The sequence below is a fragment of the Vitis riparia genome, chromosome 14 (assembly GCF_004353265.1).
Source record: "Vitis riparia cultivar Riparia Gloire de Montpellier isolate 1030 chromosome 14, EGFV_Vit.rip_1.0, whole genome shotgun sequence".
In the NCBI taxonomy this organism is placed as follows: Eukaryota; Viridiplantae; Streptophyta; class Magnoliopsida; order Vitales; family Vitaceae; genus Vitis; species Vitis riparia.
The window spans coordinates 22,633,357-22,652,493 of NC_048444.1; the positions used below are offsets into that span (position 1 = coordinate 22,633,357).

General features: G+C 31.0%; 1 protein-coding gene across 10 annotated transcripts; it reads left to right on the top strand.

Moving 5' to 3' along the window:
* On the top strand, nucleotides 1–4,374 carry LOC117931133 (DNA-directed RNA polymerase III subunit RPC8-like). Of its 10 annotated transcripts, none has more exons than XM_034852034.1 (7): nucleotides 1–233; nucleotides 310–426; nucleotides 518–613; nucleotides 783–871; nucleotides 1,829–1,999; nucleotides 3,830–3,877; nucleotides 3,930–4,374. In XM_034852034.1, exons 2-7 carry the CDS (start codon nucleotides 316–318, stop codon nucleotides 4,198–4,200), a joined length of 786 nt encoding a protein of 261 aa, XP_034707925.1. In that variant the 5' UTR covers nucleotides 1–233; nucleotides 310–315; the 3' UTR covers nucleotides 4,201–4,374. The 10 variants fall into 10 exon arrangements, with proteins under 10 accessions (XP_034707925.1, XP_034707919.1, XP_034707920.1 ...); XM_034852028.1 differs by having other exon boundaries at nucleotides 316–426; XM_034852029.1 differs by having other exon boundaries at nucleotides 316–426; nucleotides 1,838–1,999.
* The last annotated feature ends 14,763 nt before the right edge of the window (nucleotides 4,375–19,137 follow it).

Consider the following 19,137-nt stretch of genomic DNA (forward strand, 5'->3'; position numbering starts at 1 on the left):
TTTCTGTCTTAGACTCGGCTCTTCTCGCTCTCCCACCGTCCCCCAACTTTGGTTTCCTCTCTCCTCTCATAATTGACGAGTCGCAAACCTCACCGGTGTGGCGGGAATTGAAATATTCCTATTGCCGGAAACGGTGACCGATCGGAGATTAAAACCCTAGATCAACCAGAAGCTCACTGAAGAGGGTTCTACAGATGCGAAAACAAGTTAGAGAAGACAATTTGTTATTTTTTGTATGTTAATTTGTTCAATTTCCTTTAATAATCAGCCTCTGCCATTGATTTTCGGTTTGAAATTTACGTTTTCTAGTTTTAGATGTTCTTCCTTAGCTTGATTGAGCACACACTCCGATTGTCGCCTCATCTTCTGGACCTTCCTCTCAGTGAAGCCATCAAAGGAGAGCTTGAAAGTCTCTTCTTAGACAAGGTCGGGAGATTGGGCATTATCTTTGCGTTTTTTATTTGTTATCGTGATTTCAAAGCATTTAAGGGATTGAGAAGAATGTGTTTTGATGAAGGTCGTTGCGAATTTGGGGCTGTGTATCTTTGTTAATGATATCAGGTCTATAGATGGTGGTTTTGTCTTCCCTGGGGATAGTGCTTCAACCTATACGGTATACTTAAATCTAAAATTTGGTTTTCATACTTTATCTATCTCGGATTGTGTCATGCCTACATATTCTGCTGTCGAAAAGATGATAGGCTGGACCAATTTTTATGGAATGTCCAACTCTTCTAATGTTTCTGCTCATATAATAATTGAAAATCATGGTATCTTGGCAGGTGGAGTTTAGATTGGTTATGTTTGGGTTGTTTGTTGAGGATATTATCACTGCAAAACTTAAAAGAATCGGACGCCAATGGCTTAAGAAGTATGTATTAAGGCCTCTTATTTGTATTATGAATTAATCAAAATATATTTGCATCTGTTATTCTATTGTTCTTATGTTAATCTTGGGGAATAGTGTTATCTATTTCATCACACATGCTTAAAATGTATGTATTTATGCACATATTTTGACTTGTTAGGTTTTGGAAATTTTTATTTCCTCTTTGGTGGGTGTTAAGTTAAACATAAACTTTTGGTTGCTTTATGGGATGATAAATTATTAAAACTGGTGCTTAAGCAACACATGACTTCAATGAGACAGTTCCTCGGTTATGATGAATTGAGAATTAGATGGGTTGATTTGGGAGTAATGCATTCATCTTATAAGTTATGATGACAATGCATTTAAATGAAAATGTTCTAGGATAATGTAAAGATATGTATTTAAATGATTTTAATCATTAATACTTGATCCAAATGAGTTTATTAAGTGTGGTTTCTGCTGAGTTGCCCAATGCTCTCTTTAGACCTGTTCCTGCATATGATGTTATCTGTCCATATGATGGAAAAATAAAATAAAATAAAACACCCCCTTCTGCACTTCTAGTGAATATTTCATTATTCACAGTTATGGTGAGTAGCTCTCTTGTATCCATTTTTCTTTTGTCGATGCTTTCTCCTTTAGTAATTTGGTCAGTTGGTGAGCTTTTGTTCCTCAAAATATGTGGATTCTCACATAACGTGGCCTTTTTTATTTTTGATTTTTTGCATGTGTATATAGATACTTGTAATGAAACAACTACTAATTGAATTGTTCTAATAATGAAAGTAGCTACTTGTCCCTTGAATATGCTTTGGAAGTCTCTTTTTATGACTTTGTTGTGAGTATTACCTTGACACTTGCCTGTTTTTGTCAGAATCCAGGGTCTTTTTTGTTAGTCACATTGTATATTGCCTCTCTTTTTTATCTCCTGTAGCTAAAGAAGTCCAATTTCACAAGGTTGTGCAGCACAAAGAGCATGCTGACTGTGAATGAAAGCTTTCCAGGGCCGGTCATTCGGATTCATAGAGGCGATAAGGTGTATGTGATTGTGCAGAATGAAGGTGATTACGGTGTCACTAAGAAAGAGGAAACTGTTAGGCATGGAGTGAAGCAAACAAGGAATCCATGGTCAGAAGGTCTTTGTTTGTTTTTAACATATTTTAATTATTTTTACTCTTTTTTTTTTTGTTATTTGATGAGAATTGTTTTAAAAAATAATTATACAATAAAGAATGATTAAAATAAAATATTATCCATAAAATTTACTTCTAAAACATATTTGAAAACACAAAAGAAATTGAGAAAATTCTACCCTCAAAAAGAAGAAAAAAAAGAACAAAAGGGCTCAACAAAGAGAAGCTTAACCATCACCCTTGTCCTCAAGTAATGAAATATGGAAAAGACAAACTGCCCTACCCTTAAAGAATCCTAAACAAGAGAACAAGAAATTTCGGAGGAAAAAAAAATTATGCTTATCTTTGACCTCTTCATCCCTTCCAAATTGTTACCCTCCACGTCCATTTTCTTTTAGCATGACAAAGTCTTGACACCAAATATGACATCCCATGAAGTACAATGCAATTAAGCTTGTTTCAAAGGTTTTTAAAAGGAAGATTGCCATCAGAGATTGGAAACGTTTTCATCACTTTGAAGAAGGTGTGTTCTTGCATGGACTATTGGTAACCAATATATAGAATTCTGAAATTCATGTTAAAGAAGAAATATGTAATTACTTGAGGGTTTCTACATGATCCCTTTCTATTTACTCTATTTGAAGTTACATGGAAACATAAATGAGAAATTGGATGGGCCTAAACAGTTTAGCTCATTTGCAAAATGCACTACTATTGAAGAGAAACTGTTGGCTCTAAAGCCAAAGAATTTGGATTTTGTTCAAGCTGCTGGACTTCCTCTTACAATTGAGACAGCCTATGATGGTCTCGAAAGGACTGGATTTTCTGTTGGTAAATCGATTCTTGTTTTGGGTGGTGTTGGTGGAGTTGGAAGCCTTGTTATCTAGGCATTTGAATTTCAGTTCCTAATTATTTATTTTCCATTTTAAATGTTATCCATTCATGGCCTACAATGGAAAAAAAATCTTTTGTACTTAAAATATGAAACTCCTGTTGCAGTTAGATGGGGTTCCTCTATTTATTAGTTGTTAAAAATTGAGATAGGGGCTCTCAGTAGAGCAAACAGAACAAAATTTGTGCTACTGTTGCCCCCTAAATAATTAGGATAAGGCAAATGAATACGATATAGAAACAATAATTCCATTTTTCCTCCTTTTTTATGGCTTGAGCCATGCAAAACAAGTGTTTGGTGCCTCAAGAGTCGCACTGCTACTTCAAGTACAAGAAAACTTGAGCTAATGAAGAGCTTGGGAACTGATTTGATGATTGACTACACTAAGGAGAAGTTTGAAGATTGGCAGAGAAATTCGATGTAGTTTACTATGCAGTTGGTAAATTCTTGTATTTATTGCTCATTTTGAAGAGTCACTTATTGCACTATTATCCTTTACTTGAAATGCCCTTTATCCCACTTTAGCTTATTGAAATTTAATTCCTCTGCTCCATATCTGTTTGGGTCTTGTTTGATAGAGTGAATTGCTGGTGGATGAACACATAACTTTTTCCTTTCTACATTAGTAAGGCAGTGTGGTAAGGCAGTGAAAATAGTGAAAGAAGGAGACAGTGTGGTGGCCTTAATTGGTGCCGTCACACCTCCTGGTACCACTTGAATCAGCAAAACTTTGAGTCTCAATTCTCATTGTCTTCATATCCTCTGTTTTTCTAGAGAAGGGTGAGAATTCAGACTTGGGGATTAACTTTTTTTTTTTTTTTGTTGACTTGTTTCTTGTAATTGAAGAGAAAATGACTACGGCTTTGCATGTGACCTATTATGGTGCTTCAAGTTTATCTTAAACTGAAAATTGATTCACTTTAATCACTCTAGGTATGGAAAAAGCCAAATGATGACCATGAGCATGGAGATGCATATCAGGTAATTATTACTTGTGTTGTTTGAATCCATGTTTCTATTTAACTCTCGTCAGCTTGATTTTATTTTTGGCTGATACAGGCAGCAAAAGTGGAATTTTTGAGAGTATTTTCCTTGGTGAGAGAGGACTTGTTTTTATAATTATTTGTCGAATTTTTGAACATATGAAGTTGATAGCATCTCAACTTTTCCCAACAAAGCCTGAAGCTGGGAAGCTAATTGCTGCCACCATCACATTTTTTTATAGCATCTACATCAAGTATTATGCTCATAAGTCTTTTTTGTACTGGTGCCTACGCTCTGCCTCTCATGTTTCTTTTCAATAATAAAACAAACCTGCTTATGAATGGTGTTGGCTTAGTGACGAATGTCAAAATCTGGAACTCCTATCATTCATTATATTATGCTTCCTGACTCCGCAAAGAATGGGTCCTATATTTGAATCTATCTCATTCTATTTTGAGATGAGATTGAAGATCAATACCATGTCATTTACATAAGTTTTTTTTCTGTCTCCTTCGTAACCTTGCATACTATATTTAAAACTTTTGCTAAAAGTTACGATGCCCAAAGTCTTCAATAGCCATGCCAACACCATTGTCACTTGCTCAACCACATGAAGGTTACTGATCAAGTCTGAAAAGGGACTGCATCATTTTCTCTTTCAATCATCCCTTTTTGCTTGATTAATTGATTTAGCTCATGTCTGGAATTTTTGTGTCTGCATGTTTTTAGGTAATATCTTGGGAATCAGTAGCAAAAAAAGTTTGGTTCGTTATGCCTAGTCCTTAAAAATGTTATACAGCCTACATACATTCTTTGTTAGAATTTGAAAAAGGATTAATATTTCTTTGTTGCTAATGGACAAGGCAGCTCTCCTCGGAAGCGTATCAATCATGTCAAGGATCTAATATATGTTTAACAACTGTTTGCGAGTTCTAATTTTTGTGAAACGTGTTGGTATGTGTTTTAAATTTATTTTATTTTATCTTTTTTAGGTGTTGCAATATTTTACACATTTATTTTAAATTTATTTATTTTATTTTACCTTAGTGGTATGTTTCATTTGCCCTAGCCTCCAAGAAATGGTTAATGAGGTGCTGGTCCTTAGTCTCTCCACGTAAGTAGTGGTAGTGGGGTGTTATTTTCTAATGAGTAGCATGTTGTTTCCTTATTTCTAGCTGAGAGTCATTTATAACTTTGCCTATACAGGCTTTATGTGTATAAGAAAGGTTTCCTACATTCCACCCTACTATTTTTAACACTTTTGCAAAATAACCAAATAACTAGGAAAATGCTAAGTCCAAATTTGGATAATTGAATATTTATAATGAAATCTAGGTCATTGAACCAGGGTACAAAAAAGTTGGAACAAGGTACAAGGGTAAGGTGTCAAAATGTGGTATGGAAATCTCATTGCTCTAATTTTCAAGGTATTTCATCACTATTTGCCCGATTTATTGTGGCTATTTCACTGCCACGTCAGCATTTATGTTCTTCAAAATTTTAAGGCCCCTGGAGTCTATGCCGTCCATACCCAACCCATGGTTTGCTTGTGATGATGGCTTGGGGCATTGTCTATTAAATGCACCATACTTTTTTCTTAAAATTTTGATGTAGGATTGCTCCTCTTAAGCCCATAAAAAATTCATTGAAGCTCACCCACAAGGCTATAGGTCAAACCTTAGCGCTCAAGCATGGGATGAGATTCCACTAAAAGAAAGGCCTTTTTTTTTTGTTAGATTTGCACATTTAATTGTATATATAATATTATTAATTACAAATAAGTTAATTTTATTTATTTTTTACATAATAATTAAATATATGATAGATATGAATTTATAACGTGAGTGATAAGGCACTACTTCATGCTGATAGTAAATTTTTTAATGATTTATCAATTAATATGAAGTTAAGAACTCTTTCTAACTGAATTTTTGGTAATTAATATTTACGGAATAAATTTCTTCTTTTGAAATTTTGGTTTTAATATTTCTATTTAAATCTACCGGGAAATTTGTTTTGTAAATATTTCTTAAGCAGTCTTGAGTACACTTTGGAAGTTTTCTCACTACAAAATGTTTGAGAATTGCATCAGTCCAGTTGATATTTTGTAAGGAAAATCCATAAAGTTTCAAAATAGAGAGAAGTATAAAAAAAATTCAAAAATACCTCTGAACAATGACAATTGTTTTTTCTTTTTTCTTTTTGTTCACAAAATAGATTTTCTTATAGAATAGGAAATTCATTTACAATTTTACCTTTTATTATTAAGCCTCTTCAGCCAATAATAAACCTGTGACACAAATTTTACTAACCAAAGTTTCTAAAAATTCACCATAAAGGGGTCCTTTTTATTAGACATTACCTATTTGTATTAGCCCTTAACTGCATTTGGAAAGGAAAATGAATTGTTAAAATTTGAATTTTGTTGTTAATCAGTCCTTGGTCTCCAATAGTTTAGCCGTTTGTGATTTTATTGTCTTCAAGAGATCAGTTGGAGGGGGTTGAAATTGAACCACTCTACTTTAGATGCAATATATAAAGAAGTTTGTAACTGCTGGTAGATTGATAAATACTTCTTGTTTTGACTTGGAAGTGGGATATTTTTTTTTATTAGTAGATTTATAGAGGTTTTGATCCGAGGTTAATGTAAACGACAAGATTTAATAATATATCCGAGGTGTGCAATACTTACATCATTCTACAAAAGAACGAAAATCACAAAACTCAAGTGATATTTATCACCATTTGGAGACGTTATGCATTATTAGTATATAAGCAAGCACTCGCTCAAAAGAAATTGTTAGTTTAACAAGGTAATAAATCTAAGAGTTATATCATATATACAAGGCATCATGGTAAACAAAGAATGAATTAGAATAAAAGATACAAATTCTAAGTGATGAGGCATGCATAAAAGATTATGACTAAATTATGATATACATTCAGCAAACAGCAAAACAGGATAGCATATAAAAGTCTTCTAAATAAATCTAAAACAAATACTAAATATGCTCATTTCATCATGATAAAAATTAGGTATGGCCTTTAATAAGTCGACATCAATTTCCGAAAGGCCAAATCAATTATTCCCATCAATCAATACACAATTAATTCAGCTAAAATCTAGAAGTAGAATTTTTACATAAAAAATAAAAATAAAAATTTGAGCAATAACTCCAAGGAGTGTAGTTTCTAGCCCAATTGGACAAATTCACAAATCATATGTCAAATAGTACCAGCACTCAAAACAATCAGATTGGTTCAAAACAGGGTCAGTGCACAGGGCATGCAAAAATGAATTTTTTTAACCCACCTAGGTTTCCCAAAATTCATACACAATATTGATAATGTCTATTTCAAAGGAAAAATGACACTGAGGCATAATCACGAATCTAACGTATTTAAAATCAATTTAACATTCAAAATGCCCAAAACAGAGCTTGTGTACAAAGTACCTAAAGACAAAATTATATCTTCTGTTAGGAAAATCCAAATTAAGTAATGCAAGTGTCTAAAATTAAATTAAGAGAGTTTACTATTAGGAAAAAAATATAATCATGAATTAAACATGTCATCTTCTAATTTAAATTCACAGATCAATCTCGAGGGTACAGAATAAAGCACTGAAATAAGCTATTACTTGAAAACTAAGATTTCAAAACTCGAAAATGAACATGTAGGGAGTTACCACTTCCCAATTTAACTTGAATGGAATTTTCCATGATTAAAGAGCTCCATAAGAAGCCATGTTCAAATTTCATTCCCATGAAAGGTCACAAATTCATTTTGACAACAAATTTGAAATGAACACCAATTAAAAAAAAAAGGTAGCATTGATGTTTTTGAAAACTCATTTTGAACCTATGGAAGTAAGAGGATATTAGAAATGAGAATGATCATTTTTGAAAACCTTAAAATCATTTTTGAAATTCTTGAAAACAATTTTTACAAACACACGACCAAAAAAGGGAATCAAAATAAGAACACCTGTTCAAGCTAAATATGTGCATTAGTATGTGTGAAATGTGAAGATCAACATGCAGCTATACCTACCTTTGTTAGTAACCTAAACATGCATCAAAGATCAATTTAAGACCTAAGCATGTTACTAAATCACCAAGGAATCAATGACAACAAAAGGTTCACAATTATTACCAAACTTATTCACAAGTGGGTTACTTCACAAGAAAATCAGCAAGTGATAGCAGAAGACTCTACAAAATGAATTTGAAAAAAATATCCAAAAGTCGAATTTTATCATGAAAATTTTCAGAGAATATCTCCTATATGTCTAGTTTATCATCCAAGTGGTCAAATTAATTAATTAAATCCCATTTAGTGCCAGATTTCATAAGAAGCATAATAGGTCTAGAACAGAGTAATTTTCCATAGCATGTGAGAATTATTTTTTTAATTAACTTAGATGTCCAAAAATCCTACAAAAATTCACACAACTCATCAATATTATGCGAGAATTATTTCATAACATATTTGAAATTAAATTAACATCTCGCAGCTCTAGAAGAGTACCTGTGTAGTAAGTGCAAGAAGAAAAAAAAAATATCTCTCATTTCAATAATTATTTCTTTATATTTTATATGTCAAAAATTGAATTTAAGAAGTCTAGATTAAGTGAAAAATGTCAAAAGAAATTAAAGAGGTCATTTAATAATTTTATTTTAAGAAACAAGATTGAGTGTAAAAAACAGAGTGAAAACTAAACCTTCTAAAAGATTGATTTCTATCTTCAAATTGAAAAAAAAAATAAAAAAATCACTCAAACAAAATTCTAAAATCAAATTCAAAAAACCTAAAATATCATAGAATAATTAGAAAAAATTTAAAGAGTTTTTGAATGGTCGGATTCCAATTTACAAGTTCAAAGGTGAAGTGAACTATCAACAGTGGTAATAAAGAAACAACTTTTAGAAAATTTCATATGTAGGGATTCTCTAAATTGATCCTAAAGATAATTTTAATCATGTATCAAACAATATTTAACACCAATCATTCACATGCTAATCATCAAAAAATTTCAATCAAACTTTAATATATGATCATTAATGATTCTCTAAAACTAAAAAAAATGCATATATCAAAAGATCAATAAGTTAATAGTCATCAACACTCCAAAAATTCATCAAACTTCATCAACATGTAAACATAAATGAATTTCAAGCATTCAACCTCAAATTACTTTCACCAAATTCTCAAGATTCAACATCAAGCGATCATAAAAAATCCAATACTTCATGTGGCCTATACATCAACACCAAACCTAGTATAATACATCCAAATCATGAAAATGAGAAGTATGAGAAGAAGATATAGAAAATAAAATCAAGTTAGGAAATTAAATAATCTTACCTCAAGGTGTTTCCAAATCCAATTTTTGTCTTGACGTTTTTCAAGTTGATAATGGTCTCTCAAGTTTTCCATAGCTGTCCTTGTTTCTCTCCAAGTTCTCTCAAAGTTCTCCCCAAATTCTCTTTCTCTAGAGAACCACTTCTTTTCTTCTTCTTTTCCTATCTTCCCCCTCTCTTGCTCGCCAAGCCACCACTAACCTACACCACTTCATCCACCTTTTAGAGAATTCCTAACTTACTCTTCAACCTTTCCCTATCCTACACTACATAACCCACCTTCTAGAGAATTCCTAACTTACTCTTCAACCTCCTCCTATCCTTCACTACTTCACCCATCTTCTAGAGAATTCCTAAGTTACCCTCCAACGTCTCCCTATCCTATACTCATCCTATTAACCTAGAGGCAACTCTCCCTAACCTTCACTCAACCAACTAACCTAATTCTAACTAAAACTCTCTAATTAAACTAACACCTAATCTCATTCTAAACCAAACCCACTAGACTCATCTAAGTTCTTAACCAAAGCTCCCTAAATTATTCTAAGACTCATTAGGCTAAGCCAACCTCACTAAACTAATCTTACTTACTTTCTAAACTAAACCAAACTCAAAGAACTAATTTAAACTACTTTTAAACTAAACCAAACTAAACTAAACTCAAAAAGTTCTTCTAAATTACTTCTAAACTAAATTAAACTCAAAGAACATTTCTAAACTATTTCTCAACTAAACCTAGGGTCACTAAAATCATGATCGAGATCCACCTAATCCCTCCAAGATATATATCTCCAAAAGAATCCAAAACTAGTGATCAAAATAGTTACAATGGACCATCGATGAAAGCTCAAAAACAACTCAAAAAAGGACCATAAGTGCACAATAGGGCAATAGAGGATGTAGGAAGGCAATCCTAGATGGAATGTTCCTAGAAGACAAAATAGAGGGTCTACAATGAGAAATTCAAAAATTTATTGAAAACCAAAGAAAATAAAAGAAATGCATGTTTGAAGGAAATATTGGTAGCAAACCAATTTGGAAAATGAAATTTTAATGCCTAAAAATTCTAAAGGATGAATAAAAAAGGATTTAAAATCATTTGAAAACCGGATTTTAAAAAATCAATGTTTTAAAAGCAATTTTTTTAAAATGCATGCATGAAGCATTAAGGGATGAGACATAGAGGCTTTAAAAAAATGGCACATCAAAGGTAGCCATGCATGGAATCATTTGCACTGGTTGTCAAATATGGGGTGCCAATAACTGGAGGTACTAAAGTGATTGCTCTACTGGTGCGGATGGTTCACCAAGTGGAGTGTGAAGGATTGAAGCGAACGGGAAGGCAAGACATGTATTCAGCAGGATACTGTCATGGTTCTAATCAACAATAATTGCATAGAACCTGTATTTGTGGAGGGACCAAGAGAATCTTGTTATATATCTTTGATCTCCATTATCACCAAAAGATATGCAGGATATATTTATCAATTCATTTAGAACATGCATTTATTCACATGGAACATACCTGAATCCATTTATGAATTTTGGTTGAAGATGTATGGATCTTCTAAGGCTGAGGAGGGGAACCACCGTCACTGGATTCTCTCTGGCAATGGGAAGCGGGAAAGATTAGGGTTCTGTTCTATTCAAATATGTGATATTACAAAATGAACAAACCTTTGACTTTTTATACCCTCCTATCTTAGGGACCATATCCATTGGGCTATTGGGCCTCACGAGTCTTAGGCCCATCATCTAAGGCTCGTGATGGCATTTGGGCTCTACATATAAGTGGCCCATACTCTTGAACAAATAGAAAACAAATATAAAGAGGTGAATAGCTTAGTCGTGAATTATTATTAGATATGTGAGTCCATATCTTAACAAATCTTGGCTTATAGGTGATGCACCACGTTGGATCCAAGAAGTTTGAGAAACGTAAGCAATGGAAACCAATACATCAGCAGTTCCTAAGATTTTTGGTATCTTTCCAAGTACAACATATAAGAGTGATGATTTCCCTGCTCCAACTGGCCCACAAACTGGAATCTTCTACATTTCCTCCATGGATGCACAATTTTTCTTTTGAACAACACTTCATGTCTCTTGGATACTTAGCTAAATGTATTTTTCTTTCTCAATTACTTCCCATTCTCATACCACTACTTCCCAATTTCACCACTACCATGAATGTGTGTTATTGCCAATATAAAACCCCGATTTAATGAGACAGCCTTGAAGCTTTAAAACTTGGATTTATGCGAATCTCATGTGAACCATAGCCATAAAGAAGTAATGGATCAGGTCCATCAAGTTTCACAAGATCCTTTCAGTAAACAATTGATAGGGGAATTTGAGTGCCATCTGAAGCCGTCGCCCATGCTTTACCTCTAACTGCTGTTATTCCTGTGCCAAACAATGTTCTTACATCATCCAAAATAGCCTGGTTTTTAACAAGCTCCTCCATGGTAGGTTTCTGTAGAAGATTCTTGACTAAACTAACATAAGAAGTTTTGTTCAAAATTCCAATTTTAGATGCCACAATTACACCATGGTTAGAAGCAGTATCAAGAGTGAAAGGAACAGTGATGATGCAAGATGTGTCCTCTGGGGAACATAGTAGAAGCGTCAAAACATGGAAGAACATTCCTAGTCATAATGAATATCCCACCAGTGGCGAGAAAGAAACCTCGCTATTGGATCTTTCATGAGGCATCAAAAATTCGGAACTGCCAATGTCCATATTTTTCATCAACGGACCAAATAGGATTTGGGTCACCAAACTCTAACAAGAATAAATGTTCATTTTATAACCTCCTATGATTTGAGGCTATATACAAAATGGTTTTTATAGGAAAATTATAGCCCAAAGTCATATAAGTACAAAAAATAATATTGAATATATTTAGAATCTATTTCATAACCAGAATTTATGAAAACAAGAAAATAAATACTCTAACCAGAAGCTATGCTAAGGTTATTTATCATAGCTGCAAGTTACATAATTATTTTTATTATTTAATAGAAATTTTAGTGTAATTTTTATCCTACGTTTTTTTCTATATATAGTTCTTATTAAACTATATATATGGAATCATATCAAGATGAGAAATTCACTTACCTTACAATTATGAGAAACTATATATATAAATATGATAAATGATCATAATTTGAAGTTATTATCTTATATATTCTTAATTTGCTATGATTCAAATTTGATTTGATTGTATCTGTTGTATTCTTTTTGCTAGCTAAGTAGATGGAAATCTTTGAAATGGTACATTCTATCTTATGGAAAAATAAATAAATAAATTACTTTTTTAATACATGCATGTCATATATATTAGTTGTGTACAGATAATATTAAGTGTTTGATAGATTTATTCCAAGATATTTACCTCATCAATTGTATGATGTATATAATAATTGATGTTAATATATATCTAGTAAACTTGATTGTAGACTCTAAAAGAGATAAAATTATGTCACTAATGGGATACAATTTCATGTGAATGACACGTTATAGTCGATCATATCTAAAAGAATTTGATATGACCAACATGGTCCCTAAGGTTACACGTCATATAGATATATATTATAAAATCAGAAGTTTTTATCTAGTGACTAATTTATCTATATTCCTAAAAAAAATAGTATGACATGTTGTACAAATTATTATTTTGATAAGATAAATTTTCTCATTGTTAGAGGGAGGAAGTTGATTATAGATCTAGAAGAATGACATGAAATTTCTTAGATTTTTTATTATGAAAGTAATATTATAAATTGATGTCCCTAGAGGACAATTAACTAACAAAATTGTAGATACATGCTTGAAGTATAGTAAAATAATTGATGAAAAAAAATGTTTTGGTGGGACAACTAACTATTATAAAAACAAATGAATCCAAGGTACACTTAAAGCATAAGAGACTTGTTGAGTCAAAGGATGTAATTCCTTGAAAGAAGAAAGCATGGGGAAAAACACATGAAAAACTTAATACTCTTAAAGAGGCCTTAAAATGATTGATTAGACCAAAATTGAGAAGCTTATAACCCTTAAAGAGACACAACTAAAACAAATACCTTTGAAGAGACACATATTGAACAAATAGTCTTTAAAGAAGTACAATTTGAACAAATAATCCCTGAAGAGGTGCAAATTAAATTAATAGCCCCTGAAGATGCAAAAATTGTATGAAATGGCTCTTAAAAGGCATAGATACCTCCATACCTAAAAATAAAAGCGACCTCTACTAGTTATGAACATGATAAGATGAAAATGAGATTAAAATAATATTGTCATTGATAATTCTTCTTTTTCTTAGATGACCTTTGACATCATATGGAGTGATGAAAATTCCAAATAATGAATTATGCAAGAATGTCAACATATTTATAATTGGCCAAAATAAAAAGATACAATACATACAAGGTTAGACTTATTGGCAAAATGAGGAGTATTTGGGCATGTAGGCCAATGCTAGAATATGTTGTGCCTATTGAATATAAATGGACTTGGATTCTAATGCCCAAAGACATAAAAATTGTCAGATATCAATAGCTTGTTATGTTATAAAGCAAAATTTATAACATAAGGTTTTAATGTAATGACCTAGTATCATTCTTGTAATGATTTGATCACATGATTGATAGTTTCTCAAGGACTAGATATATACTTTGTAATGTATATGGATTCATAGATATGTTAAAATCCCTAAAGGATCCAAAATGCATAAAGTAACCAAGTCCTTGAAGGATTTAAAATGCATGCATGAAGCAAATAACTCCCTAAAGAATTAACATGCTTGAAACAAATAATTCTCTTAAGGATTAAAATGATTGAAAATCTCATATCACATTCTTAATCAGGTCATGATGATAACACACTTTATCAAATTATGTCCTTATGTGGATTAAAGTGGAGTTTTGTCATTGTTGCAATCTTATTGACTCTTAAAGAGTATATAAGAACGATTAAATGTACAATGAAATAATTTCAAACAAAAGATTTTGGGAAAAAAAAAATTGTTTCAACTTGGAAATAAAGCATTTTCCAAATGGAATGTTGAGTACATCAATTAACATACAAAAAAATAAAATAAAATAAAATTGAAGAACTTATATAAGGATAAATCACACCCATTAAGTTCTTTAATGTAGTTTTGTTCACTTAAAGTGAAAAAGGACCTCCTTCATCCTAAATATAATCATGGAGAACTACTTCGTCCAAAAATACCTTGCTATTGGTACACTACTGTATCTTACAATTTTACATTATCAAATATTACATTTTTTTGTCAACTTGCTTGCAAGAATAAAGTCAAATGTATACTGCAATATCTTCATGGAACAAATGCCATATGTTTATTTTATTCTAAAAGAGTAGAATCTCAATTACTTAGATATATGATTGTTGGTTATCTTTCAAATCCCTACAAAGCTCGATCCCAAATAGGGTATGTATTTATCTATGGTAATACAACAATATCATGGAGATTAGTGAAGCATACAATGGTAACCGCTTATCTAAATCATTGAGAGATACTTGCAATTTATAAAGCAAGTCATGAGTGTATATGAATAAGGTCACTGAGAATCATGTGGACTACCCTCCATCAAAGATAATGTTGCTTGCATTGCATAAATTAAGGAAGGATTTGTAAAACATGACAAAAATAAGCATATCTCCTTCAAATTCTTCTACACTTATGAGCTTCAAGAAAATGGTGAAATGGATGTTCAACAAATTCGATTCTAAGATAATCTAATAGATCTATTCATAAAAGTATTACGATCAACTACATTGAAAAAGTTAAGATACAAAATTGGAATGCAAAGATTGAGAGATCTACCTATTGAAATGTTGAAGAAAGCATAACTAAGTTTGCAAAGCTTGATTTCAAACAAGGTATGTATTTACCTATGGCAATATGACAATAGCATAGAGATTAGTGAATCAAACAATAGTAGTCACCTCTCTAAATCATTAAGATATACTTGTAATTCATGAAGCAAATTGTGTTAGGATAGAGTCCTTAAAAGCATGATATGATGTAACATATTTGGAATACATTATTCATTTAATGATATTTCAGGTTCTCTTTTATCTATTCTTATTCCATACATTATCTCTATGAACATTTTGGCCTAACATATCTCACATTTTACATAGATGATTTGTTCATAATCGGTTCATGGACTTGGACAATCCATTTGAGGCTATAGCACAGCATTTCCTAATTGGAGGGATAGCTAGTCTTGGCTATCAGAATGAGGTTCCCATGGTAGGCACACTAGTGTGTATGATTACACATGGGATAGGATCTATAGTGATAATGATATAAGGCTATTGGATAGTCATGACTTCACCAAGCTATTTTACTATATAGTCTCTCAACCTTGAGATGTGCAAAAGTTAGTAGTGTCTTTGACTACAGGTGAGATTATTAGTTGATAATATATTCCCTATGGATTGGGTCACTATTGATAGAAACCTGTAGCAATAGGTATTCTCAATAAAAGTGTCATGATATCTCTTGGACTTTGCAATAGTGTGTCCTCTTGGGTGATCCTACAAAGGTATGATCATGAAATCTCTGGACCTGCAATGATTCCTTTAGTGAAATTTGACATATGCTCTTAGTGAATTAGAGTATGTCATTTGATTACATAATAGGAAGATCTGTAACTCAAAAATTGTAAAGATAGTATTGAAAGTTTGATAGCAATCACTTTGTTAGACAATGGATGACCAATTCATGGGAAGACTGTATACAATGGATAGTAGGTCACGGACCTAAGCACTTGGTGTCTTGCTATAATATATATAGAATACTAGAGTTTAGTTGATTCTCTATAGTTGGATATTGAATCAACTTTAGAATTAGATACCGAGGGAGCTAATTCCTATGGGTCCCACTCGTCCCCACTCTAAGCTTATATTCTTCGATGACATGATTTATGAGGCTTGGATGGGCTTTTAGTTCACTTTTATGCATAAAAATATTCTGATAATTACACAAGGTTACACAAGGATAAGTAAGCACCATTTCTGTACTGAGCTAATTGCTTAATTGGAGTTCTATTGGGATAATTAATCAATTAGCAATCTTTTTGGACTAGATTAAGTGGTTTAAGCCTATGATGGACTTAAGTCACTTAAGCCAAGTAGGAAGGCTATAAATACTAATTTAGGGGGTTAGGATTTCTTAAGTCTTATCATTCTTTCCCTACAATTCAAAGAGAGAACCATGACCTCCACTCTTGAGATCTTTAGCATCTTAGTGCCTAGACACAAGGAAGAGTTATTGGGTGGAAGATCATGGTGTTTATGAGGTTCATTATGACTTTGAAGTTATTTACATTGATTGGAATCGATTGGGAACATCTAAATCAAATGTATGTAGCTTCATTCTCTAGATCTATAATTTATGTGGTATTAATATTGTTTTTGAATACCTAGTTTTCCATTGCAATAAATTTAGAGAGTTTAGAAAAGATTTACATGCATTTTACGAGATCCAAGGCATGAGAACAGAGCAATCCAAGGTTCCCAACAAGTTGTCCATATGTATGACTAAGTTAATGATCCAACATATTTGGGAATCATGTGGATTACCTTCCATCGAAGATAAAACTACCAAGTTATATGAAGTTAATGTTTTGCACAAATTAAAAGAAGGTTTATAAAATGACAAAAGTAAGCATATTTCTCATAAATTCTTCTATACTCATGACTTTAGATAGTAAAATTGATATTCAATAGATCCAATCATGTGATAATCAGATATATTTATTCATAAAAACATTACCATTGACTATATTAAAAAAATTTAGATACAATGTTGGAATATGGAGATTGGAAGATCTACTCGTTGAAGTGTTGGAGGAAGTTCAATTGATCTACTCGTTGAAGTGTTGGAGAAAGTTCAATTGATCTACTCGATTATCTAATATCGATTCAAGAACCCATTTCTGCACAAGCTCTCACATTTGATCTTCCATCCTGATGACTTTGTACATGGACTTGTGAAAAGTATAATTAAATAATTATATTAAAATTATACATAAATAATTAATCAAATTTTAATGAATTTAGTATATGTTAAAAAAAAATTAAATAAAATAAATAATTGAGATATCATTTTGACACAATTTTGGTTTTAGAATTTTTAAAAATAAAAAACATAAATAAATTTTTACTTAATATTTTAATTTTTTATAAATATTAAATATATAAATATTAAAATTTTCTATTGAAAATTTAAAAAACAAAGATATTCCATAATTATGTAATATAAAGAAAGAAAATATATATATATATATATATATATATATATATATATATATATATATATATATTACTTTGACAATTTTTTTTTCCCCAATTCTGAAAGTACTAAATGAGATGCATTGAGGTGGTTACTTTGAAAGTAGTAAGAAAAACGTATGGGTCTAATAAAATTAGAGTGAACCAAATAGAAAACATAAATAAATTTTTACATAATATTTTAATTTTTTACAATATCAAATATATAAATATTAATTTTTTTCTATTGAAAAAAAAAACAAAGATATTCCATAATTATGTAATATAAAGAAAGAAGATAATCTTTTAATTATTTTTTTTACTTTGATGATTTTTTTTCCCCCACTTTTGAAAGTATTAAATGAGATGCATTGAGGTGGTTACTTTGAAAGTGGTAGGAAAACGTATGGATATAATAAAACTATAATGAACCAAGGGGTACAAGACCCGACAACTAATAAGTAATAAAAATAATGAAGTTGACAGAGTAGGTGTTGAGTAATAACTAATTGGTCAAGGGAAATGAAAGCATGTGTGTAACAATTTTCAAACTCAAAGTCTTTAAATTTGCATAGAGTTTGATTCATATAACAATTGATTTTTTTATTTTCTATTATTATATTAAAATTATAAATAATTAATAAAATTTTAATGAATTTTATATAAATTAAAAATTAAATAGAATAAATAATTAAGATATCATTTGGATACAATTCTAATTTTATTATTTTTAAAAAACAAATAACATAAATAACTTTTGAATTATATTTTAAATTTTTATAGATACTAAACATGATAGTACTAATGCTGCTTATAGTAAAAATAAAAGCCATAGAAGTTCCATAATAATATAATATAAAGAAAGAAGATAATTTTTTATTCTTGTTATGACTATGGATGAAATTTGTTCTAACTTTGGAAATTAATAAATGAGATGCATCATAGCACTACTCTAAGTATTCTAAAAGTAGGAGGAGAAAGGTATGGATCAAATAAAACCAGAGTAAGAGTCCATTTGGTAATGATTTTAGGAAGTGTTTTTATCTTTTTAATACTTAAAAAAATTTTTATCTTTCAAGTATTAAAAAAGTTAGAAGTGTTTTTTAGAATCACTATCAAATACACTATAAATGAAGGGATAGTAGTTAGAATAATAATAATAAAGTTGGTAGAATAGGTGAGTAATAACTAATTACTCAAGGAAAATGAGAGCATTTGTGTACCAATTTATCAACTTAGGACTTTAATCACTTGTCATTTGGATAAAGGCCTCCCAATTTTGAATCAATCATGAGAACCATGACCACACATAAATAATCATCTATGATTGTGAATGTCAACATGAGCCCCATAACCCCATCTTCGAGTGCAAGTCATTTATCTATTCCTCAACCACTTACGTCTTGTTTGAGATATTTTTGTTTTTTTTTTTCCTTTACTTGGAAATTGAAAAACTAAAATTATAATTTTTCAAGAAAAATATTGGAATTATAAAAGGTTTATTAAATAAAAAAAGAAAAGAACTTTTTATGTAAGTCAAAATAGAACTTTTATAAGAAGTAATATTTTTCTCATATTTGTAT